Source organism: Pipistrellus kuhlii, unplaced genomic scaffold, assembly GCF_014108245.1.
Source record: "Pipistrellus kuhlii isolate mPipKuh1 unplaced genomic scaffold, mPipKuh1.p scaffold_m20_p_17, whole genome shotgun sequence".
Classification (NCBI taxonomy): domain Eukaryota; kingdom Metazoa; phylum Chordata; class Mammalia; order Chiroptera; family Vespertilionidae; genus Pipistrellus; species Pipistrellus kuhlii.
Window position 1 is genome coordinate 16,313,684 of NW_023425482.1, and position 26,301 is coordinate 16,339,984.

The 26,301-nt window shown below is 51.9% G+C and overlaps 1 protein-coding gene across 1 annotated transcript in view; it reads right to left on the bottom strand.

The window, feature by feature from the left end:
- Nucleotides 1-26,301, bottom strand: part of ST3GAL2 (ST3 beta-galactoside alpha-2,3-sialyltransferase 2) — a 40,102-nt gene that overhangs the window by 3,392 nt on the left and 10,409 nt on the right. The window contains exons 2-6 of the mRNA XM_036440702.2: nt 6,943-8,329; nt 4,552-4,745; nt 2,181-2,360; nt 575-620; nt 149-268 (exon numbers count right to left, since the gene is read on the bottom strand). Coding sequence (XP_036296595.1) covers nt 149-268; nt 575-620; nt 2,181-2,360; nt 4,552-4,745; nt 6,943-7,281 — 879 coding nt within the window. The 5' untranslated portion in view covers nt 7,282-8,329. The remainder of the gene's footprint in view (nt 1-148; nt 269-574; nt 621-2,180; nt 2,361-4,551; nt 4,746-6,942; nt 8,330-26,301) is intronic.

The following is a 26,301-nucleotide window of genomic DNA, read 5'->3' on the forward strand; positions in this document are numbered from 1 at the left end:
CTCTCTTCCTCTCTGTAAAAAAAAATCAATAAAATATATTTAAAACAAAACAAAACACATTCCTCTTGAAGCACTACGGAGCCCTGAGAAGGGCTGCTTTCCCTTGTTCCATGGGTCCCCCTATTTACCCGCAGACTGAGCTACCCACCTCGTCACACACATGCAGGGCAAAGAAGACCACCAGCATCCCTGTGGAAGGGTACCGCCCGTGATGCTCTGTCCACCTGTCGTGGATGTACTTGAAGAAGGCTGGGTTGTAGATCTGGACCTGGAGGAGGAAGTGTGACAGGCACATGAGGGTTTGGCGGGAGGGGTGGGGGTCCTAGAGGCACAGGCCAGGCTCTGGGTAGCTTGTGCCAGTTCCTCCACGCTCGCCCTTGGACCTGATCATCTGTGTCCCCTGGTTCCCTGCAGCCTCTGTGGAGGTCAGGCATCCCAGCAGGCGGGGACACGGAAGGTTCCGGAAGGGCACTACGGGATCCCTGAGCCACAGGACCAGGCACACCAGGAGGTCAGGTCTGCACAGTTTCCAATGAGGGTGGGGGTAAAGAAGGGGGCCGAGGAGGGAACTTACCTTTTCTTTGTCTACTCGAAGGAAGGACTTCACTGGAGCATAGGTACTGCGAGCAAACGAAAACACACGAAAACATTTAGACGCCTTTCCTCCTGCTCAGGCTGGAGTGATGACAGCCTCACCACAAGAGCCCCTGCTTCCAGTCTGCTCTCCCACACCCTATCACTGCAGTGCCTCGCTCAGAACCTTCAACGGCTCCCCTGCCCTTCAGGGTAAAATAAGGATGTTTTATTAGACATACATTGGGCCTTCCATATGCCAGCCCCAACTTTTCTCCCACAACTCTCTGCGACGGACTCTCCACTTGAGTTAGCCAATCATCTCAAACGCGCCGAGCGTGCTCTTACCTGTGCCCACCTGACACTTTTGCTACTCTCCTCACATTTGGCACAAGTCCCTCCTTCCCTATTAGCCAGCCATGACACCCATAACCTACACCCCTTTTCTAATCCCTTTTAAATCTATGAGGTTTAAACGCTATAGCATTTATTTTAGCTTTTAGGTCTCCCAAACATAAAGTCAGGGCACTGTGACTTATACTTCTGTGTTTAAAAATACATGATGAGCCGAAACCGGTTTGGCTCAGTGGATGGAGCGTCAGCCTGAGGACTGAAAGGTCCCGGGTTCGATGTCAAGGGCACATGCCAGGGTTACAGATCCCCAGTGGGGAGCAGGCAGGAGGCAGCCAATCAATGATTCTCATCACTGATGTTTCTCTCTCCCCCTCTCTTTTCCTCTCTGAAATCAATAAAAAAATATATTTTAAAAAATAAGATGAATGAAATCAGAGCCATGCTTCAGCATGGATGAACCTTAAAAGTGAAATAAGTCAGATGTAAAAGGACAAATACTACATAATTCTACTTATAGGAAGTACTTAGAATAGTCTAATCATAGAGACAGAAAGAACAGTGATTATCAGGGTCTTGGAGGAAGAAGGAATGAAGAGTTATTACTTAATGGCTACAGTTTCCATTTGAGATGATAAAATAGTTCTGGAGGTGGGTAGTGGTGATGTTTGCACAATAATGTGAATATACTTAATGCTACTGAACTGTACAATTAAAATTGTACATTTTAAGTTACATACATTTTGCTGCACACAAAACTAAAACCATGGTTAAGACAGTTGATTAGTGATTGCCGTGGGGTTGGGGGTTTAGGGAGTAGGGGCAATGGCTAAGGTGCATAGGGGTGTCTTTAGATCTTCAGATGAAAGGTTTTCATTTTGAGAACATGACAGGGCTCTGAAATTAATTGTGGTGATGGCTATACAACTCTGAATAGGCTAAAAGCCACTGCATCGCCGAAACCGGTTTGGCTCAGTGGTAGAGCGTCAGTCTGCGGACTGAAAGGTCCCAGGTTCGATTCCGGTCAAGGGCATGTACCTTGGTTGCGGGCACATCCCCATGCAGGAATTGACAAAGAACATGCTCAGGCCTGGGCTAAAGCACCACTTGGGGCCCTCCCTCCTAATACCTCCCTCCTCACCAGCCCCTCTCGGCCAAAACAGTCACTTAAAGGAATTCTAAGGTCCAGACCCCAGGCCCTCCTCCCAAGGTGGGCCTGTCACCCAGACGGCACTCCCCGTCAGCGGGCGACTCACAATCGGATCTGTCCTGTGGACAGGGCGCTCGCGATCCACAGCAGGTCCAGGGCCTTGAAGGGCACCAGCACAAAGCTGACGTTGGCGGGCAGGTTCTTGGCACTCTCGGGGTACATGAAATGGTGGGTGGTTCGGCTGCCAACATCCTGCTCGAAGCCCACGGTTGGTGCCTGATTCATTCTGCAGGGACAAGAGGTGGACATGAGAAGAAGCTGCCATAGAAACTGGTGCACACACAAAGAAAAAAGCAAAAAACAAACAAACTGGTACAAGAGTTTTAGAGGATGATTTGGATTCATTCTGGAGAAGCCAAGCCCTGGCAGAGCAGGGCAGAGGATGAGCTGTTATATTCCTGTATCTCGAGGGCAAAGCATTCTAGAATTCTGTCTGCCCTGGGCTGCCTCCAGCCGCCAGAGAAGACCTGGGGGCAGGGGCACAGGCAGGGTGGGCATGCATTCGCGGTTAGGCGTTGGTGACTAGTCCCTTTCATTCATTCGTGTACGTGTGGCTACGATACGCCAGGAACTGCCCTTAATACCCAGCTAAGGCAGGACCAGCTCGACGCCATTCTGAGTTGTTGGCAGGGCTCAGAGGACATTCAGGAGGAGGACGAGGAGGAGGAGGAGGCCGTTAGGTGGGCAGAGCCATCATCTCATTGTGACTCAGCCTGGCCCTCCCAGTGGGGTCTTTTTTTTTTTTTTTTTAATATATTTTTATTGGTTTTTTACAGAGAGGAAGGGAGAGAGATAGAGAGCTAGAAACATCGATGAGAGAGAAATACCAACCAGCTGCCTCTTGCACACCCCCTACTGGGGATGTGCCCACAACCAACGTACATGCCCCTGACCGGTATCGAACCTGGGACCTTTCAATCCGCAGTCTGACGCTCTACCACTGAGCCAAACCAGTTTCGGCCCAGTGGGGTCTTCGCATGGGTCCTGCTTCCAGGAAGGGAGGCCTCCCCTCTGGTTCCAAACCAAAATAAGCAGAGTCACCTCCACTGCAACCGGCTCCTCCTAGGTCAGCAGCCAGCCAGTTACCATCTGGGTCACCCCTTCCATACATCGATTCTGGGGTCCACGGTAACAGACCCTGCCTCCTAGCCTGGTCCCTGTGAGGGAACATCTGTGAATTCCTTTCTGGAGCTTGGCCCCAGGAGGGGGCCGCCCGCTGTCACAGCAGCCAAGCCTCTTTAGCTTGTCTCTTGTGCTTCTACTCTGGAGCTTCCCAACCATCCCCGAGACGCAGACGGCAGGGCGAGGGAGGCGGGGCTTCAGGCAGTCTAGAACGTTTCTCAGGCATTCCAAGGCTGCCTGGAGTCATGGCCGCTTCCTTCCCCAGCCTCAGCCACTGTCTCTGGGAGAAACAGAGGCCCCTCTCCAGCTCCCAGCTTGCCTCCTTTGCCGGCAACTGGACGATGGGGAGCATCTCAGGGGCTCAGGGTTCCTGGATGGGGGCCCAGCATCCCCCTCCCCTGTACTGCACCATTCTACTGTAAGAAGGGTTTTGCAAGGAACGAGGAAAGCCTCAGAGACACTGCTGCCTTGGTGTTGCTATGGAGACAGCAACAGATTCTAAGATAAAGCCCTTCCTTCCTCCTCCTGGGAAACGCGTCTTTCTGCGATGCTCATCCTACGAGAGGCTTGGTGAAAACGGGGCATTTTCGGTGTCTTAGTCTTTAAGCGCTTTTCCTCCAAGGAGTGGGGGTGGCATTTCCTGCCTCCGAGACTAGAGAAGAAGTCAGAAAACAGGTTCAGGGCAGAAGGAGCAGCCCACACTCGGCTCACAAGTCCACTCTTACTCCCTGTCCATCCCCGGATTTCTTGCTCAGTGTCCCCCTGTGTGGAATGAATGCCCATCCAAGCCTTCTGTCCTCAAGGCTGGGCACTGGGCACCGATGTCTTGTTGAAGGAGTGAGGCCCCCGTTCCCCCCAAATCGAAACCTTGTGACATAAAGCACAGCAGCCCAGGGCAAGCACCGGACATCCTTCTGCTTGTTTGATTGATTCTACTTTTCTTCTTCTGAGTTCCAGGAGGAATCACCTGTGGCTCTCACTGGTAAACAAGATGCTGGTTTGGTCTGGGTGCAACTGCTGAGGACACCGGGCAGGTGGGAGGGCCTCTGGTGGGCGTTCTCACCAGCAGCCAGCCAGGAGCCTGGTTTTCCGCACTTTTCAGACTTACTCAGAGTTGGAGACTGGGTATGGGCCTCAAGCAAAGTCTTGAATGGGAATCCTGCTGCCTCCTCATCCACCCCAACCAAGGCGAGAAACTATCCCAGGTCTGGGTGTTGGAGACCTATAGCAGCCCCAGCAGCTGGTAGCTCCTCCACTGCCCGACAAGGCCACGGAGTCCAGTCCCCGCGGCTCACCTCATGATGAAGTTGTGCCCGTCCACGTCCGGCCCGTAGCCAGAGCCGCGCAGGTTGCCGGAGTTCCCCACCACGGCACAGCGCCGGCACTGCTGGGGGTCCCGGACACGGTAGGGGTTCTCGCCTGGAACTATCTGGAACAGCTTCTCCAGCACCTCGTTGGTATTGTGTGACTTGAACTGGGGCTGCAACATCTGTAGAGGGGAGGGGAAGGGAGTGGGTGTGAGCATAGAGGGACTCCTGTCTGCCCTCCCTTTCCCGCGACCTCTCTCCCTCCCCACCAACATCCAAGCCACACAGGAACCCTAACCAGGCTGTCAGGGAGCAGGAATTCTCTGAGCAGTGAGGACCCTCCCCTCAACAACAGTCAAGTCTCCCTTCCAGCTGCTATGATGCACTGGAGGGGTGTTGGAGGCCAAGGCACATTCTCCGGGGACCCGTAGGCCTGTCCCAGGAACAGAAAAACTTCTTGGGTGGCTCCTCATGCATGAAGAGGCCCCTGCTCAGCTGTCCCCTCGGGGAATTCTGAGTCACATCGAGAGGTCGTCTTGAGGTGGAGGTAAGGTGGAAAGAACCGCTGAGCTGCAGGGGTTCATTCCCAATCAGTCTACAGGGAGTAGGGGTGTCTGAAGCTGCCCGGGGAAGAATTCATGGGATATGTGGAGCCACTTCCTGAGTCTCCGGGGAAGGCGGAGGGGCGCAGACCTCCTTTCAATGCCAGAACAGCCAGAATGAAACTGGTCTCCTGCATGTCCCACCGCCATGCAGGTGAAAACCCCCCCACACACACACACACAAAGGCAGGTGACACCCAGGAATGAAGTGGCAGGTGGGGCCCAGGGCAAACAGGAGGCCCCATCCATCAATAAGAGTCAACTTCAGTCAGTTGTTGCCATGTGAGAGTGTGAGCCCAGAATGACTAAATTTTCTAACTTTCCAAGAGAAGCTGGAAGTATGGATTTCATGTGCAATATCCTGATTCATATATGCTGATAACTGACAGTAATACTTATTATTTTAAATATATTTTCATTGATTTCAGAGAGAGAAATAGAAACATCAATGATAAGAATCATTGATTGGCTGCCTCCTGCACACCCCACTCTAGGGATCAAGCCTGCAACCCAGGCAGATGGCCCTACTGGGAATCAACCCATGATCTCCCAGTTCATTGGTTGATACTCAATCACTGAGCCACGCTGGCCGGGCCATTAATAGTAATATTTAAAAAACACTGAGTGGGCCGAAACCAGTTTGGCTCAGTGGTAGAGCGTCGGTTTGCAGACTGAAAGGTCCCAGGTTTGATTCCGGTCAAGGGCATGTACATTGGTTGTGGGCACATCCTCGGTAGGGGGTGTGCAAGAGGCAGCTGGTCGATGTTTCTCTCTCATTGATGTTTCTAGCTTTCTATCTCTCTCCCTTCCTCTCTGTAAAAAAGCAATAAAATATATTTAAAAAACAAAAAAACAAAACAAAAAAACACTGAGTGGGCTGGCCCACGCACCACCAATTGGTAAGGTCAAACTAGGGCTTTAAAATGCCCAGTGTGCCTGGCCAGTATGGCTCAGTTGGTTGGGCATTGTCCCATGCACCAACATATTGCCAGTTCCATTCCATAGACCCTCAGTAGGGAGCATGCAGGAGATGGTCAATCAATGCTGTACTCTCACATCGATGTTTCTCTCTCTCTCTCCTTTCCCCTTCCTTTGCCCTAAAAATCAATTGAAAAAAAACTTTAGCCCTAGCTTATTTGGTTCAGTGAATAGAGTGTCCACCTGGAGACTGAAGGATCCTGGGTTCGATTCCAGTCAAGAACACATGCCCCAGTTTCGGGCCCGATCCCCAGTAGGGGGCATCAGGAGGCAGCTGATCAATGATTCTCTCTCATCATTGATGTTTCTCCCTCTCTCCCCCTCTCCCTTCCTCTCTGAAATCAATACAAATATATTTAAAAAACAAATAAAAAATCTTTCAAAAATAAAATAAAATGCCCTGTTGTTTGAGCCCTGGGTTTGTGGCTCAGTGGATAGCACATCTGCCTGCGGACTGGTTTGGCTCATTGGATACCACATCTGCCTGCGGACTGGAAGGTCCCAGGTTCAATTCCGGTCAGGGGCATGTACCTTGGTTGTGGGCACACATCCCAAGCAGAGGATGTGCAGGAGGCAGCTGGTCAATGATTCTCTCTCATCGATGTTTCTAACTCTCTATCCCTCTCTCTTCCTCTCTGTAAAAAAATCAATTAAGAAGAAAAAAAAAAAAAAGATGCTAGGACCAGAAGACAGCCCTAATCCCACAGGGGGCTCTAACAGTGACTCCCAAATGGGGTGGTGGGACAGAACCCTGGAGAAGAGCAGCAAAGGCAGGCAGGAGGGGCCACGCCTCTCTCACCATCCACCACTTCTGGACATCGGGGGGCAGATCCATGTTCTCCCGGGTCCAGACCGGGGAGATGTTGCTGTCGAAGTGGCTGTCAAACCAGTCGGAGGTCCCGGCGTCGCGCCAGCAGCGGCGGCAGGCGCAGTTCTTGCCGGTGAGCCCCTCCTTGCTGAGGCGCTGCAGGCCGGCGTAGCCAGGCACCAGCTTCACCCGGTGGGTGCCCCCCAGGGCCCCCGAGTCCAGGTAGGGCAGGGCGGCCATGCTGGGGTGAGAGTAGGTGAAGAGCAGGGACATGATGAACACCAGCAGGAAGGCCACAGAGAGGAACCACACCCGCAGGGAGCACTTCATGGTGCGGAGCCCCCGGGAGGCTGGACCACCAGCCCGGAGGGAGGGCGGCCGGCGGCCCTGGGGCCACTCCTTTCCCAGCCCACTGGCAGGCCTGCCCGTGCTAGGGCCTAAGGGCGTGTCCTAGGGCATGAGATGGCAGCAGGGGTCCTAGGCCACGCCTGACCTCAAGGCGAGGAGAAAGCACGTGGGCAAGAGTGGCTCCCCTGTCCCTGAGCCACGGAGGCCCCTGCTTATGGCTTCATCGGGTCCCTCTGCCACTAGCTGGGCCACAGATGCTCCGCCTCTCCTGCTGCCCTGGCGAGGGGGAGGTCAGTCCATTCCAGCCTTCTGGTCCATTGGGCTTGCTGGCTGCCAGCTCTGGGGGTCCCCCTCTTTGGCGGCTTGAAATGATCCAGTCCGGAGCAGTCGAGGTCCCTGTGGTTCATGAGCAGACACCGAGGCAGCCCCTCGTCCCCTGCAGCAGGGAAGCCCTCGAACCCCAGTCACAACAGAGAACATGTGGGCTTCAAGCAGCCTTGATTCCATGCAAGGGGCAGCCGCCCCTCAGATGGTCTTCCGGGCACAATGCCTCTGCCAGGGGAGGGGAACTGGGTCCCCACCCCGAGGGAAGAAACCAGGATGCTCTGGGGGTGTCCCAGAACTCCGCTGCAGAGACCAAGATCCTCCTTGCGACAGGTCCTGTCCTTCCACTTCCCATGGATGGAGGTGCAGGTCCCTTCTCCCGCTGGTCCCGGCCCCACTGCAGGTGCCTAACGGGCCACCGAGCTCCTGCAGCGATGGAGTCCTGGGGCCTGGGCACGGCTGCTGCTCAGCGCCGGGCCGCTCTGAACGCAGCCTGGGCCATCTGGGTCAGCAGAGCGTGTGCCAGGCTCCCAGCCAGCGCCCAGGCCTCCTTCCTGGTGCCGCCGGCCCGGACTCAGAGGCAGCTCTGCCCATCCCCGCTCCTCAGGGGCCCGCCGTCCTGCCGTCTTGCCGTTGGCTCCTGCTGGCAGTAATCCCTTGGCAGGTTCCCCTCGCGTGTCAGGCGCCCGGCTGCCTCAGCATGACCCTGAAATTGCAGAGAGAGAGAAAAATAACATACAGACAAAATTGCACACGTGCACAAGCGTTCTCCCCTCAGCTCCGCCGCCAAGTCCCAGAGGACTGGGAGGAGAGGCGATGCCCACCTAACCGAAGGGCAGACAAAAGAAAGGGCTCTCTCTCGCCTCTGACGACCCACAGATGGCCGCTGCTCTCCTCACGCGGGGCCTCAGGACGAGGCCAGCCCGCCACCCTCCCTCCTCAGCCAGAAGGTAAACAGGACAGAAAGGGGTTCCCTAGAGTCACAAGGAAAGTCCCTGGGAGAATTGGGTTTAGAAAGTTCCTAGGCCAGTGAGCCTTCCAGGGCCCCCGCCCTGACCCCAGGCATGCGCTCCCCAAGGCCCAAGATTCATCGTGGCCCCCCTCAGCTCCCTGCCTGTTTCCTGCAAGGCTGCGTATTGTCCTTTTTTCTTTTCTTTTCTTTTAAAATATATTTTATTGATTTTTTTACAGAGAGGAAGGGAGAGAGATAGAGAGCTAGAAACGCCAATGAGAGAGAAACATTGACCAGCTGCCTCTTGCACACCCCCTACTGGGGATGTGCCCGCAACCAATGTATATGCCCTTGACCAGAATTGAACCCGGGACCTTTCAGTCCGCAGACCGACACTCTACCACTGAGCCAAACCGGCTTCGGCGTATTGTCCTTTTATTACCTGGTGGCCTGTGGAACCAATTCATAATATACTCTTTTTTTTTTTAATGACAACCATTTTTTTAAATGACAGAATTATTTTATTGGTTTTTTACAAAGAAGGGAGAGAGATAGAGAGTTAGAAACATCGATGAGAGAGAAACATCGATCAGCCGCCTCCTGCACACCTCCTAATGGGGATGTGCCCGCAATCCAGGTACGTGCCCTTGACCGGAATTGAACCTGGGACCTTTCTGTCAGCAGGCCAACTGAGCCCAACCAGTTAGGGCTATAATAAACTCTTACTAGAATGTTTTTAAAATGTTCCTAGCTCAGGTATGTGAGGTTGTTCATTTCAGGTAAAACGTAATTTTATATAATAATGGACAATATCCCGGAGAAGATCTCAGGGGACTGCGGACAGGACTCCCACCCTGGTGCCTGTGAAGCCTCTAAGTGACGCCAGGGGCTGGGCCCGGGCCCTGACACTTGCCCTCTTCTCTCTCCATGTGGATTAGAGATGAGGCGTTCCCGGATTAGCTCAGGAACAAACAATCCTTCCAGCTCTGGTGTCTGGGACAGGACATGACTGTGTCTGAACAGAGGGTGCCAGGCTCAGCACCACGGCCAACCCCAGCCCTCTGGGCATTGTCTTCATCTGTATGTTACGGACAAAATGAATGCCAAGGCCCCTGGGGGCACTGACAGCCTGAGCCCGGTGCTGCCCTGGCTGGCAAGAGCAGGGGGAAGAGGCCACTTGCCAGTGGTTTGGCCTGAATCCATGCCATACGCCAAGGAGTTGGGGCAGGGTCAAGGGCAATGCTGAGATTGCAGCCTCCGGGCCCTGGCCCCAACACCACAAGGATTACTTATTCCTCTCCCCTCCAGCTCCTGCCTAACCTGGTGGCCCAGTTCTGACCTGACTCCTGGGCTTCACACCACTCACTGAGTCCCCTGGCTGCAGAGAAGGCCTCTCTGCCTCTGTGTTTAAGAACCTCAGCTGCCCCTTCGTGGCAGTTCAAGTTTCTGGGGTCAAAGCCGTCAGGGAAAGGAGCCAGCACATTCCAATAAGGATGGCATTCGTCAGCGGGGGGTGGCAGTGAGCACTGGGGGGAAGACCAGGCTCACACAAGTGAAGGAACTTGCATAAGTCACGACCTCATGAATGGAGGGAGGATTTGAGTCCAGGTCTATCTGGTCCAAAGCCTGTGACTGGCCAAGGGTCAGGGAGGAGAGACAAGAAGATACAAGAAGCTGGTTTAACAGGGTCAAGAGTGAAGCTTCCACCCCGGCCTGTTTGGCTCAATGGATAGAGCGTCAGCCTGCAGACTGAAAGGTCCCAGGTTCAAATCTGGCCAAGGCCACATGTCCCGGTTGCGGGCTCGATCCCCAGTAGGGGGCATGCAGGAAGCAGCCAATCAATGGTTCTCTCTCATCGTTGATGTTTCTATCTCTCTCTCTCTCTCTCTCGCCCTCTCCCTTCCTCTCTGAAATCAAGGAAAATATTTATTAAAAAAAAAAAAAAAGAGTGAAGCTTCCCTCACACGCCTCACCCAGGGCTCCTGGCTCTCACCCACTGGGGCCCCAGCAGCACTGGCTCTGGTGTGCGCCTTCCAACTCTACTGCCGTCTGGCAGGCCCGACTCCAGGTATGGTGTCTGGCTGAACGGTCTCTTCCGGTTCCCCCTCTGCCCATTTCCATGCCCAACAGCCAAGGAAGACAACTTGGTTTTACAGGCTCCCGCTCCCTGAGTCTCAGCTGTGAGGCAAGGGGCCCTGGGAGGCGGTGACGGCCCAGGCTGAGTGAGGGAAGGGAGAGAGGGGCCTCGCTGGGGAGACCCGGTCTCTGGTGGGCAGCCTATGGTGGCCACGGGGGGCAGGGGCTGGGACAGAGCTGGCACAGGAGGCTCCACAGGAAACATTCCCATCAGGGGCGTCAGAACTCCCGGGGATTCTAACTCAACGAAGCGGCAGCCGAGGTAACGGACCGCCTTGGTGGGGAGAGGAGAAGCCCTAGTTTCAGCCACACGTCAGGAAAGAGCGCAGAAATGGAGTGTCTGGCGACAGCCCAAGCTTTGGCAACCCCGCGGCCTGGCTGCTCCCGGGAGCTTGAGCTGCGGCTCAGCTTGCACTGAGTGCGAATGGATAAAAATGGGAGCTTGCTCATTGGGACTAAAAAAGGTCAGAGGTCCCCGGGCACGCATTAAAAACCCCGGAAGTCACCCACTGCTGACCCCCACTAAGTGCTTTCACTTGTCTTGTTTTCTCCTGGGAATTCCCAGTCCCTCCAGGTGCCCACTGACTAATTCTGATTTCTTCCCTTTACAGCTGCTCTGACCATTCACCCTAAGCCCATGCATATACCCGGATATAAAAAATAAAATAAAAAAGCCAGGGGAAGGAAAGGGGGTTGTGCACTAACACACTTTGGCATCAGTCCCCACCTCTGTTGAAAGAAAAACGAAGCAGGCTAGCCTTCTGGGCCCCCTGGCTCATGAGGTTTCTTTATTCTTTTTTTTTCCTTTTTCTTTTTTTAATATATTTTATTGATTTTTTACAGAGAGGAAGAGAGAGAGATAGAGAGTTAGAAACACCGATGAGAGAGAATCATCGATCAGCTGCCTCTTGCACACCCCTTACTGCGGATGTGCCCGCAGCCAATGTACATGCCCTTGACCGGAATCGAACCCGGGACCCTTCAGTCCGCAGGCTGACGCTCTATCCACTGAGCCAAACCGGTTACAGCGAGGCTTCTTTATTCTTTCAGTAGACACTTAAGGGGCCCGTGGGATGGGGTGGGATAGAACACCCCAATCCCCAAGCCTTATCTCACTTGGAACCATTTTCCCCCAGTAAGGTTTAACTCATATATGATAAAATGCCGAACTCTTTCCAGGTAAAGCTTGATGCATTTCCATGCATGTGTGCATCTATGTAAAACCCGAGCTCTGCCATCAGCCCAGAAAGTCCCCCAGCTCCCTTCAGGCAATACCCACCGCTCACACCTCTGAGTTGTCACCGCAGATCGGGCTGACTTGCTCTCGAACCACACACACACACACCGCGTATATACTCTGGCGTCCGGCTCCTTTTGCCTGGTGCCATGTTTTAGAGCCTCCTCCAGCACTCTGTATGCACCAGCAGTTTATCCTTCTCCTTGTCTGGACATCTAAACGGTTCCCAGTTTTGCGTCATTAGGAATAAAACGGCCGTGAACTCTTGGTGCAAGTCCTTTTGTGGACACACCCTCTCACAGCCCTTGGGTAAATAAATGCCTGGGAGTGGAGTTGCTAGATCTTAGGATAGGGGTATGTTTAACTTTACTAGAAATAACCATACAGTTTTCTAGAGCGGTTGTAGCCTTTTTATATTTCCACTAGTACGGTAGGAGAGTTCCATGTGTCCCGGGCCTCGACCTTTCCTATCTTTTTGACTGTGGGTGTCCTGGTGAGCATACAGTCAACTCTGGTATTTCCACTGCCGGGTACATATGAACATGTGCACAAAGAGATATAAAAGAATGCTCCTGCCAAAACTGGTTTGGCTCAGCGGTAGAGCATCGGTCTGCAGACTGAAGGGTCCCGGGTTCGATTCCGGTCAAGGGCATGTATTGTACATTGGTTGCGGGCACATCCCGGTGGGGGGTGTGCAGGAGGCAGCTGGTTGATATTTCTCTCCCATCGACGTTTCTAGCTCTCTATCTCTCTCCCTTCCTCTCTGTAAAAATCAATAAAATATATTAAAAAAAAAAAAAAAAAAGAATGCTCCTGACCGCACTGGGCAACAGCTGAAAACTGCAGGCGAAATGGCCATCGGCACAGCACGGATAAATTGTGGTGCATTCGTGTCATATAGCAAAAACGAATGAGCGCCAGTTTCAGACATCCACAGGAATGAAGAGGAGCAAAAGAACGATTGTGTGGAGCAAAAAGAATACGTCGTGGATAAATGCCTAAAGTATGAGTTCATGAAAAGTTCAAAAATACCCAAAGTCAAGTTCAGAAACTGTTGAGGCCTCCATATATAGACGATAAAACAAATAGATAAAATCAAGAAAACAGAGCCAGATTCAGGAAATTCCCTCTGGAGGGGAAGGAAGACAGATACCATCAAGGAGGGGCCTACGGAAGCTTCTGCGGTATTGGGGCAGGGTAGAGTACTGAGACGTTTTTATTTTTATTCTTAAAGGAGTACAGATGTTGAATGTGTGAATATTAGAATTTAATAATAAAATCTAATTTTTAAGGTTTTTTTAAATTATTTTTTTGAAATATATTTCATTGATTTTTTTTTACAGAGAGGAAGAGAGAGTTAGAAACATCTCGATGAGAGAGAAACATCAATCAACTGCCTCCTGCACACCCCCTACTGGGGATGTGCCTGCCACCAAAGTACAAGCCCTTGACCGAAATCGAACCTGGGACCCTTCAGCCCATAGGCTGATCCTCTATCCACTGAGCAAAACCGGTTAGGGCACAATCTAATTTTTTTTAAGGTTAAGGCATTTTCTACTAAAAAAAAAAAAAAAAAAAAAAATCACTCTGGCTGCTGTGGGGGACTAGCATGGAGACCAGAGAGGAGATCCTGTAATACCCCAAACTGCTGGTGGTGAGCAGCGGCTGGCTGTGTTCTGTAGGGTTTAACTCATGGGCTGGGAGGGGATAGGGGAGGGGAGAGAAAGGCCCCAATCAGGGTGACACAGAGGACTGGGACCTGAACAACCTGGTGGGAGGGTTGGCATTCATTGATACAGAAAAGCCAGGAGGCCTGGCTGGTGTGGCTCAGTGGTTGATTATCGTCCCCTGCACCTAGAGGTCACAGGTTTGATTCCCCGTCAGGGCATATGCCCAGGTTTTGGCCTCCATCCCAGTGGGGGGCGGCGGGGTGAGGGGCCCTCAGGCAGCCGATCAATGATTCTCTCTCATCATGGGTGTTTCTATCTCTCTTTTTCCCCCTCTCCCTTTCTCTCTGAAATCAATGAAAATGTCTTAAAAAGAAAAGACAGGAAAGGAGTGGGTTTGGGTGGGGGAGGAAGCAAAAGCTCTGTTTGCGGCAGATTAAATGTGAGCTGACCTTTAGACATCCACATGGAAACGGCAAGAGGAAATTGGATGAGGCCAGAGCCGAAGGGATCCTTTGAAAGTACAGTTTATTTTTAAAATGACGGGGCCAGAAGAAATTATCGAGGGAGGGTCTGACACAGATAAGAGAAGGTGGCCCAGGAGAGGGCCCTGAGGCACTCCCACATGTAGATGAGGAGGCCAGTAGAGAGACAGGAAAGCAATGGCACGTTAAGCAAGGGCCAGAAACCAGCCATGTACCTGGGAAGCCAAGAGGAGAAAGTGTTTCAAGCGTGAAGGCGAGCCCAGCCGGTGTGTCTCAGTGGGTAAGTGTCAGCCCATGAACCAAGAGGTCACTGGTTTGATACCCGGTCAGGGCACAAGCCTGAGTTGTGGTCTGACACCCAGTGCGGGGTGTGCAGGAGGCAGCCGATGGATGCTGTTTCTCTCTCTTGGATGTTTCTATCTCTTTATTCCTTTCCCTTACTCCCTAAAAACCAATAAAAAATATTTTTTTTAAAGAAACAATGAAGGAGAATTCACTGTGTCAAATTTTTCTTAAAAAGTAAGATGTGACTAAGAACTGACCATTCTGCGGCTAGATGGAGTTCAGCAATGATCTTCACAATGGCTGACCCAGAGAAAGATGGGGTGAAAACTGGACAGATGAGCCCTAACCGGGCTCATCTGTCCAATGGATAGAGTGTTGGCCTGCAGACTCAAGGGTCCCAGGTTCGATTCCAGTCAAGGGCATGTACCTTGGTTGCGGGCACATCCCCAGTAAGGGGTGTGCAGGAGCCAGCTGATTTATGTTTCTCTCTCATCGATATTACCAGCTTTCTCTCCCTCTCCCTTCCTCTCTGTAAAAAAAATCAATGAAATATATTTTAAACAAAACAAAACAAAAAACTGGACAGATGAAAAATGGCCAATAAGCAGATGAAAAGAGGCTCAGCATCATTGGCTAGCAGGGAAATAGAAATTAAGACCACAATCAGGTATCACTTCCCAACCACTAGGATGGCTACAATGAAAGAGATAATTACCTTAACAAGTGTTCGTGAAGAACGCCCATACATTGCTGGTGGGATTATAAAATAATGCAGCCACTTCAGCAAAGAGTCTGGCAGTTCCCCAAAGGGTTAAACCTGGAGTTACCATTACCATACGACTCAGCAAGAGGAAAGAAAACACACGTCCACACACACATTTGTACGCAAACGATTAGGAAGCCGAATTACTCATGTCAGCTCCAAGGTGGAAACAACTCAAAGCTCCATCAACGGAGGAACTAACAAAACGTTGTCCACCCAAACCATGGACTCTTATTCAGCCACAAAAAGGACTGACAGACTGACACACACCACGCCTTGAAGGAACCTTGGAAACAGTGTCCTGGGCAAACGCAACCAGTCACAGAAGGCTGCCTACGATGTGATTCCATTTATGTGCAATGTGCTGAAGAGGCAAATCTCCAAAGCAGATTAGTGGTTGCCTAGGGCTGGGGGTTGAGGGAAATGGGGCATGATTGCTAATACGCAGGGAGTTCCCTTTTAGGGTAATGAAATGTTCTAAAATTGTTTGTGGTGCTGGCCGCCTAACCATGTGAGCAGACTGAAAACGATACACTTGAAGTGTGTACAGTATAATTCACATGCCATACAGTAGTATGTGAATTACCTATATATAGAAAAGCCTAAGTGACCAAACAACCGAATGACCAAACGGTTTGCTAGTTCCTGACCAACAGGGAACAGACACTCAACGCACAGGATCGAGCTCCCGCCTGTCTGGATGGGGCCAAAACCAGCTCTCCGACATCCCCCGAGGGGGTCCCAGATTGCAAGAGGGCGCAGGCCAGGCCGAGGGACCCCGCACCAGTGCATGAATCCATTTAACCACAAACGCTCCCTGAATGGCTAGGCAAGCCTGAAATGCCAGGCAGAGCAACAGAACTGGCGACCAGTATCCAGAAGGTCAGGGACACCGGTTTGGCTCAGTGGACAGAGAGTCGGCCTGCAGACTGAAGGGTCCCAGGTTCGATTCCGGTCAAGGGCATGTACCTTGGTTGTAGGCACATCCCCAGTGGGGGGTGTGCAGGAGGCAGCTGATTGCGTTTCTCTCTCATCATTGATGTTTCTAACTCTCTATCCCTCTCCCTTCCTCTCTGTAAAAAATCAATAATATATATATATATATATATATATATATATATATATATATGTATATATATATATATATATATATATTTTTTTTTTAAAGAAATGAAAAAGCAGAAGGTTAGGGGCAGCGAAGGCTTTGAAGAAGACCCTCTCCCTCCCCGACAGCCTTCTGGGGGAGGCTAGTACTCCCTCTCTGTAAAAAATCAATAAGATTTATTTTATTTATTTATTTATTTATTTTAAATATATTTTATTGATTTTTCACAGAGAGGAAGAGAGAGGGATAGAGAGTTAGAAACATCGATGAGAGAGAATCATCGATTAGCTGCCTCTTGCACGCCCCCCACCGGGGATGTGCCCGCAACCAACGTACATGCCCTTGACCGGAATCGAACCCGGGACCTTTCAGTCCGCAGGCCGACGCTCTATCCACTGAGCCAAACCGGTCTCGGCCAATAAGATATATTTTAAACAAAACAAAACAAAAAACTGGACAGATGAGAAATGGCCAACAAGCAGCAGGTGCACACCTGAGCAGAGACAAGGAGCCAACGGGAGCTGGCGGAGGCCCTCGCCATCTGTCGGGTAAAGGAGAGAAGAGGCAAGTGTATGGGATTGAGTCGCAAAGGCTGCCCCAAAAAGGGGAGGCTGGCATTCAGAGCCAATCTCGGGTCAGTTCCCGGGAGACAAACCATCAAACTAACCCCATGAAGCACAGGATGCCACAGCCTCAGACCCGTGCAGCCGAACACAATCTTCTTGGCAGACAGAGAAAAGAAATGTCAAAACAAGATGCAGAGGATGGCGGGAAGGAGGCTGCTTCACTCTGAAAGGGAGGGGGGGGAAAAAAACCCAGCCCGAGGTGCTGGTACAGCCACCCTCTCGCCGCCCGCTGACACACAGCCTGCGCATGCCCCAGAGCCACCAGGAGAGGCATCCGAGCACAGATGGTTCCGCACATGGCACGATGCCTTGTGAGTTTCTGAGCCTTTTGGGGCACAGCCTCTCACTTGGTATTCACAGGCGTCCGGGCCAGCTGAACGGACGAGGTCAGCCAGGCAGTAAGTGACGCAGCTCTGATGCCACTCCAGGCCTGACAGCCCAAGGCCAGTGCTCCTTCCACAGGCGTCTACTGCCTTCCAGAATGGCTTTCCCACTAACGGGGGGATAAGCACGGAAGGGTTCCCTGTGCCCCAGATCCCTCCCAGCCTAGCAACTCCCTGCATCCTGGTGTGGCAATGGCAGAGAGCAGAAGGTGCCCTGGGCGAGGGGGCAGTGCCGGCCATTCCCCTGAGAAAGGAACCGGACAGCCCTCCCTCACACGCATCTCAGACCCATGAGGCCTGTATGGAAGTGGCTGAGAACTGGTTGCTTCACCTCCACAAGCTTGGCTAAACAAAGTCACAACATCCCTGCACTGGCCTCTGGCAGACCCTCATGGCCAACCCAGTGACTCAGGCCTCTCTGTTTCCCAATTAAAGGTCCTTAGGCAGCCTCTGGCGCGCGTGCACACACTCTCTCTCTCTCTCATTAATATATTTTATTGATTTTTTGCAGAGAAGGGAGAGGGATAGAGAGCTAGAAACATCGATGAGAGAGAAACATCGACCAGCTGCCTCTTGCACCCCCCCGACCGGGGATGTGCCTGCAACCAATGTACATGCCCCTGATCTGAATTGAACCTGGGACCCTTCGGTCCTCAGACCAATGCTTTATCCACTGAGCCAAACCCGTTTCGGCTCTCTGGCTCTTTTTTATTTTTTTTAATTTATTTCAGAGAGAGAGGGAGAGAGAGAGAGAAAGAGAGAGCATTGTCAATGGTGAGAATCATTAATCGGCTGCCTTTTGCACACCCTCCACTGGGGACCAAGCTGGAGACCCAGGGCATGTGCCCTGTCCGGGAATCGAACCGTGACTTTCTGGTTCATAGGTCGACGCTCAACCATTGAGCCACACTGGCCAGGCAGACTGCCTCTTGAGCCCCTGCCTTCCTGCCGGACACCTCGCCTTCATTTGACATCCAATCTGAGATCTCCGCTCTGAGACCCCTGATGCTGCCCAGAGTCAGTCGCCAGGAAACCAGAAAGTAAGAGCTAATGAAGTTTTCCAAACCTGTGACTGTCCCTCTAGTTAACTTCCAATTAAGTCCTAGAGAAGTCTTGACTGCAAGAGAATGAACGGTGTGCCCTAAGAAACAGGCTGTACGGGTAGGAGTGCCGGGCTGAGGCGTTAGTGGGAGTGGCGCAGGGGGAGAGTTGAGATGTGGGGTCCCCACTCTGTTCCACACTTACCCCCACAGGAGTCCCAGAGTGTCGTCTGTCTGTGTTTTTTTTGGGGGGGGAAAGTCCAGGAATATGTTATCCAGAACCACACTAGTTCAGGAAGCAAAGTTCAGAAAAACAATGTTATCTTAAGAGCGAGGCAGATAAGGCCCCTCGGAAATCTTTGGGGAGGGGTAGGAAAGGATAAGAAGTCTTTCAAAGAATAGAACCTCCGAGATAAGGTCCTGCAGCTCTGGTTAAAGTCTCTCTGTCCTGCTGACTAGTCTCTGGGCTCAAGACCATTTCTTAACTTGGCTTCTATCCACTCTGAGAGGTTTCCTTTTTAACACACCCATGTAATCCATTACACATAGTGTGTAGTTGGGCTTACATTACCATCTTCCTTTGTATATATCTTCTCTACCCTACGTTTACTTTAGTTTTACTGGTATTTTGCTTTTTCTGGCAATCCAACCCTCTTCCCACTCCTGACACCTTTCCCCCCCTCCTGACTTGGAAATTACGTTCCTTTTCTTTTAGCGATTATCTCAGCACATTGCACACCCGTCGTTTCATTGCTAGCTTTACCCGGGGGCCAGGTAAGTTTCTGCTGAGAGAGGACCAAACACGTTTTACAAAGTATCCCACTTTAAGAAGATATTAGCTTACACGAACATGTAACAAATAACTTCAAAATGCAATGGGTATTTAATTTTAAGGCGGGCCTTTAACATTTATGCAAAACACCGTGTAATGTGAAAACATGAGAACCCTCATGATCGGCCCGCAATGTGTTAAACTGTCAGCATACATACATTTTTATTTATTTATTTGTTTATTTTTTAATTTTTAAAAAATATATTTTATTGATTTTACACAGAGAGGAAGAGAGAGGGACAGAGAGTTAGAAACGTCGATGAGAGAGAAACATCGACCAGCCGCCTCTTGCACCCCCCCCCCCCCCAGGGGATGTGCCCACAACCAGGGTACATGCCCTTGACCGGAATCAAACCCGGGACCTTTCAGTCCGCAGACCGACGCTCTATCCCACTCAGCCAAACTGGTCCTGGCATACATACATTTTTTAAATAAGACCGCAGTTTTCAGCAGCACTATTCTCTTCCATTAGACTGAAACTTGGTGTGATTTGACAACGAAACTTGGTGTGATTTAACAACGAAACTTGGTGTGACTTAACTACTTTACTGTACCTTATCCCCCCCCCCCGGGTAATGTGGTCAACAATTTTAGTTCTCATTTAAAAACAAACCAACATATCTTTATTGATTTCAGAGAGGAAGGGAGAGGGAGAGAGATGGAAGCATTAATGACAGAGAATCATTGACCAGCTCCCTGCTGTACACCACCTACTGGAGATCAAGCCGGAAACTGGGCATGCGCCCCTGACCGGAATTGAACCCAGGACCCTTCAGTCAGCAGGCCGATGCTCTATTCACTGAGCCAAACCAACTAGGGCTAGTTTCCATTTTTTATAAATTAAAAAACAAAACGCTATATTTTTGTTCATGCTTTGCCATCTGTGGCAGACGCTGTTGGTTGCCTACCAGCAGCCACTCCCCAGTCTTTCCTGCCAACAGAATCCTGATTCTGTTCAGACAGTGAAGAACTCCGTCCTAGATGAGGCAAGCCTCATCGAAGCCAACCACAGTAAGTCTGTTCCCTGTTACCAGGAACTGCTCTCAGGATGGGCCAGCTCAGGCAGGAGACATACGGAGATGTCTCCTGGGGCCTCCTTAGATTCTTCTCCCAGAAAAGGAGGCACATTAGACAGCTTCCTTTTTAAAAAAAAAATATTTTTTTATTATTTTACTAGAGGCCCCGTGCACGAATTCATACACCAGTGGGGGCCCTCGGCCTGGCCTGTGGGGTTGGGCTGAAACCGGCTCTCTGACATAGTCTGAGAGGTCTCAGATTGTGAGAGGGTGCAGGCTAGGCCGAGGGACCCCACCAGGGCATGACTGGGCTGGGGAGGGATGCAGGAGGTTGGCCAGTTAGGGAGGGACCACAGGAGGGATCCAGGGCATGTCCACCTGTCTCAGTCCAGATTGGCCAGACCCCAGCAGCAAGCTTCACCTGAGGATATTTTTCCATTGATTTTTATTTTATTTTTTTAAAATATATTTTATTGGCCAAGACCGGTTTGGCTCAATGGATAGAGCATTGGCTTGGGGACTGAAGGGTCCCAGGTTCGATTCTGGTCAAGGGCATGTACCTTGGTTGCGGGCATATCCCCAGTAGGGGGTGTGCAGGAGGCAGCTGATCGATGACTCTCATCGATGTTTCTAACTCTCTATCTCTCTCCCTTCCTCTCTGTACAAAATCAATAAAATATATTTTAAAAAAATAAAATAAAATAAAATATATATATTTTATTGATTTTTTTTACAGAGAGGAAGGGAGAGGGATAGAGAGTTAGAAACATTGATGAGAAACATCGATCAGCTGCCTCCTGCACACTCCCCACTGCGGATGTGCCCGTAAACAAGGTACATGTCCTTGACTGAAATCAAACCTGGGACCCTTGAGTCTGCAGGCCAACGCTCTATCCACTGAGCCAAACCAGTTAGGGCTGATTTTTTTTTTTTTTTTTTTTTGCGTTAGTTTTTTTTCTGTGTGTTTTTTTTGTTTTGTTTTGTTGTTTTTCATGTGTTTCTGAACTTCAGTATATAAGCTCATCTTTTATATTTTATTCTTTTCTCCCTGTTTAAAGGGCTCATACCTTTGCTTTCCCCAGGTCCCTTGGGTCTCCCAATCTAGAGCCAAACCTAGTAGCAGCAGCTCAGCTGGGTCCAGGCTGTGAAGTTCTATCTTATAAGCATCTTTAGAAGAAGCCATAACCGCAGGGAAGGGTTGGAAGCAACTTTTTTCAGCCTGTTTTTCCCAGCCCCTGGGTTCCAGGAGGGAACCAGCTCAGACCCCTCGCTTCCCGCGCAGCACTTACAGCCCTGCGACTCCGGATTCCCAGCCGCGTCTGCCTGCGCTCTTCCTTGTGTTCCCATCCCGCTGACCCTCAGAGACGTGTATCCTTTTGTGTGTGGGGAGGTGGGGGAGTGCACGACTATGTTTTTTAAGAATTTTATCTTTTGATGCATGACTGCTGTGTGCGTAGAGTATAAATTTACAGTGCCATCTTGACTGGAGGAGCCGGGGAACAGGGATCCCTGCCAATACCATCTCCTGGGAAGGCGTATCAAACCATCTCTAATGAGATTCACTGAACTCCAGCCAGCACGCTGAAGGAAGCAGACTGAGATAGCCTGGGGTAAGCTGATCAAAAGTCCCCCCTAAAACCGCTCTGCCGCCCCCGCCGCCCCTCTCTTCATTCCAGGGCAGAGTGGGTGGGGGCAGGAGTGGGCAGATAAGCACACAGGATCGTTCAGATGTGGTCTGACCAGACCTTCGTTGGTAAGGCCATCCCAGCCTTTCAGCCCCTCTTCCACGCCACCTGACCCACCTTCCACGTCTTTTCCCCGGCCAGGGGAGAATGCATCCTGGCCATAGGGACACCCTGGATGAAAAAAGCCCACCTGACTCCCTTCAGGTCCCAACCTGCCCTCCCCAGCCTTTAGTTTGCATTAGATCCGAACAGCAGTGGAATGAGGAGCCAGATTCTCGTCCAGGCTGTCAGTGGGCCACAGGCCATTTTCTTCCCAGGCCAAGATTCTTGAACTATTAGAAAAAGGCAATTCTGCCTCCACCCTCCTCCCCACTGATGACCTGTTTGCTCCTGCTGACCACCAGGACTTGGACTTCCAAGCCTCTGCCATCGGCTTTCTGGACTCAGACCTTCCTTGTCTCTTGGAGCTGCTGAGGCTCCTGAAGGTTCTGCCCTCGGCCCTTCGTTCTGGGTTTTTTGTTTGTTTGTTTTTTGTAAATTTTTTTTTTTGCTAAAATATCTCAGTGGATAGAGCGTCAGCCTGCAGACTGAAAGGTCCCAGGTTTGATTCCCGTCAAGGGCATGTACCTTGGTTGCGGGCACATCCCCAGTAGGGGGTGTGCTGGAGGCAGCTGATCAATGTTTCTCTCTTATCGATGTTTCTAACTCTCTATTCCTCTCCCTTCCTCTTTGTAAAAATCAGTAAGATATATACATATTTTTTAAAAACCAACTCTCTAGCCAGGCCCTTAGCCCAGGCCCAGAGGGGAAGGACTCAACTTAAAACTCTAACATCTATCCTCCTCACATCCTCTTGGGAAGGTCGGATAGGGAGAGAATGCCAGGGGAGAGGTCATAACCCAACCCGAGGACTGTGAACCTGCAAGAAAGGGGCCCAGGCAGCAGGGTGACTGCTGGCTTCAGGAACGCTGCAGGACTGGGCTCTGTGCAGGCCTGGCAAATGCACAATCCACCAGAATTCTAGGGCCTCCAGCAAAGCAGACAGCAGACCCCCGGTTCTTCCCACGTGGCTTATACTAGGCTGGGCTTGGCCCAAAGCTCCGGCACACACAGGACCAGCTCCAGCCCTGAGAATGCCAACAGAGCTGCTGGGACCGGAGGGCCCGGGAGGGCAACAGCCCTGGTTCTGGGACCCTCCCCCCTCCCAGCCCAGTGGCTGGAGGTCAGGAGCAGCACAGCTCCCTCCGCAAGGGCCAGTGCCTCCCGGGAAGGTGTGGGTGAGAACAAGGCTGGCTGACCGGCCCAGCGATGCCCCACGCCTCTTCCACTGGACTGGTAAGACATCCCTGAGGTGGAATGTCTGCCAGAGCCTCAGAGACCAGGCGGCGCCATGAAGGTGACAGGCTGGGCTGCAGGCACGGAGGCCTCCGCTGCACGGGGCAAAGTTCTCTGTGGGCTCCAGCCTTCTTAGCGGGGCAGGGACAGTGGGCTATCACTGATGACAGCCTCCCTTTTTCTGTCCTCCCCTCCCCCCATCTCCCTGTGAGGCGGTGGTTCTTGTGATCTTGTGTGTGGTTTTATCTGAACGTTGGGCATGAGATGGGAGCACTGTGGGCGCTGGCAGGGAGCAATCTGGAGAGCGGGGACCTGTCTGGCTCCCGGGCACTCACACGCTAGATGGGCGCAGAGGCGGACGGCGGCGGGCTGGAAACTCAGCTTTGTGGTCGGGTTCTTATCTACATCCTCCATCGACACTAGGTACAAAGTGTTCTCTTTGTTGTTTTCTTTAAAAACACACACACACACACACACACACAGCGCGGTCTTTCCCCCAACGCATCCCCAAACTTCCATCCACCAGGCCCACTTACTGGTTTCTATTTTTGTGGCCAGCGAGAGGAAGGAACCAGGAGGGGAGACTGGTACAGTTCCTGCCAAGATCAGATGTTGTCGAACCACCAGGCACCTGTGGGCTACGACGCTGGGGCCTGAGCACTGGGTCAAGAGATGGGTCCTAACCGACAACAGGGTGGGGAAAGCTGGGGGTGGGGGGCAGGGGCGGGTTAGAAGGGGTCCATGGGGAAGGAAAGGGGGCATAGGTAATACTTTCAACAATAAAGATTGTTTAAAAAATAAAGAAATGGGTCCTAGGACAAGGACTACTTAGAACAGTGGTCGGCAAACTCATTAGACAACAGAGCCAAGTATCAACAGTACGATGATTGATAATTTCTTTTGAGAGCCACGTGTTTTTTTTTTTTGTGTGTGTGTGTGTGTTTTTAATTTTATTGATATTTTTACAGAGAGGAAGAGAGAGGGATAGAGAGTTAGAAACATCGATGAGAGAGAGTCATCGATCAGCTGCCTCCTGCACACCCCCTACTGGGGTCGTGTCCACAACCAAGGTACATGCCCTTGACCGGAATCGAACCTGGGACCTTTCAGTCTGCAGGCCGACGCTCTATCCACTGAGCCAAACCGGTTTCGGTGAGAGCCATGTTTTTTTTTTAAACTTAAACTATATAGGTAGGTACATTGTTAGTAATTTAATTAGGGCACTCCTAAGCTGGCCTTTGCTAAAAACGCAAGGGGCCAAAGAGCCGCATGTGGCTCGAGAGCCGCAGTTTGCCGACCACTGAATTAGAATAATATGGCATTCCCAAAAGGTACAGTCATGTGGGTGCCAGTCCCCTATGCTGCCTGGGTAAGGGCCCATGCCCTCTACAGCCAATGGATCCTGAGGAAAGGGGAAGGTAGGACAGACAGTTGACCAGAAGGTGGACCAGCTGGTTAGCGAGGAATCATGGTGTATGTGTGGTAGGGGGTGCCTGAGACCACAGGAGACGGGTCAGACTCTCCATCCAGAGGGATGCTGGCCCTAAGGTAGTGTCTTCCAGTGGGCAGAGAGCCTCAGGGAACAAACCAGCAGCCTGTACTTCGTGAGCCTGACTCTCTTCATTCTTCATACACTCTCACTTTCTTTTCTTCTCCTTTCGTACGTAGCCATGTCTTCTGGAAAGGTCTGCCTGTGGTAGCTATGCTAATGGAACCCCAAGGTGCCTGCCTCCCTGCCCGGACCAGGACATTTCATACAGGAAGCAACGTGGCCTCCCTCCCCCCAGGAGTGGAGGCGGAGAGACGCGAAGTAAAAAAGAGAAGGGAGCGCGCAGTCAGCCCTTCGCTCGGCTGCTGTGTCCTCTGGATGTCACCTTTCCTGGTGCTGAGCAACTTCTGGTGCCAACCCCTGCCTGGTGCCCCCACTTCTCCTTGTGCCTCTAACATCCGTCTCCCGGAGGCAGAAAGCAGGTGGCTGGCGAACTGCAGAGCCCAGCTCCCGGGCGGGGTCCCGCCCAGCACGCACCTGCTTTCACTCCTCCCTTGTTCTGCCCGAGCAGCCTTCCTCTCCGTTGAGGAGCTGGCCATATGCCAGGGCTGATTCCGGCGGGGCCCCTGGGAGGAACACATATCCCCAAGGTTGCTGGGTAATCCACTTCTCCACCTCTGGAGAGTGGCAATACCAGCTGCTATGAGTAGGCACAGAGAGCCTTCCCCTTGCACTCCCCGTAGCCCTCACCTCAGGGAGAGGGGAGCGGGAGAGGGGGGGATATGTGTGTGTGTGTGTGTGTGTGTGTGTGTGTGTGTGTGTGGAGGGGGAAAGGGGCCTGGAGGGGAGGGACTCTTTCCAGTCCTCTCCTCAGAGTGACTCATCTCCCGGAGCTGGCTGAGCAGCATGCTCCCCGCTAAGATGATAGTGACATGACATGCATTATTGTTGTCACCGTTGGGGGACCAGGGAGGGGAGACATACACAGACCAGGGGCCATGATGATGGTCCCCAGGGAGTGGTCGCTGTTGTTCGGTTACACGGGGGACGGCCAACACGATGGTGCTTGTTGGAGACTGGGGCTGTGCAGGGGAGACCTGGGACTGTGAAGAGGTGAGGGGCCAGGGCCTGCTTTCAAGGCCCCCCATGGCCTTCCTGGTGAAACGGGGGCACCCCCACCCCAATATGTGCCTATGAGTTAGCATGTCGTCGTGAACTCTGGGCTCAACTCGGAGGACCTCGATTCCAGGACTGGCTCTGTTGTTTGACAATAGTGTCTTTGGGGGCAAATCAGTCCTCTCTGGGCCTCAGGCCCTCCATCTGTAAAATGGGCATGATAGTCCCTGCCGAGATGAAATAAGCGATGGCTGTAAGCTGTAAAACACCACGTGTCCCAGGTCCCACTGAGCTGCAGCCTCACAGAGGGGAAGGGGGCAGGGCCCAGAGCAGACACTAGCTAAGCCTAAGGGAGCAGGGGTGGGAGAGGGGGTGTGGGGGAGGGGGAGGAGGGTCTGGCCCAGGCTGGGTAATCACTGTCTGAGAACACAGCCTCAGACAGAAACAGGCGGAGCAGGGGACCTCTGGGAACCAAGCAGGAGGGGCAGACAGAGCACACTGATCAGACAGTTCAGGAGAGAAGAGC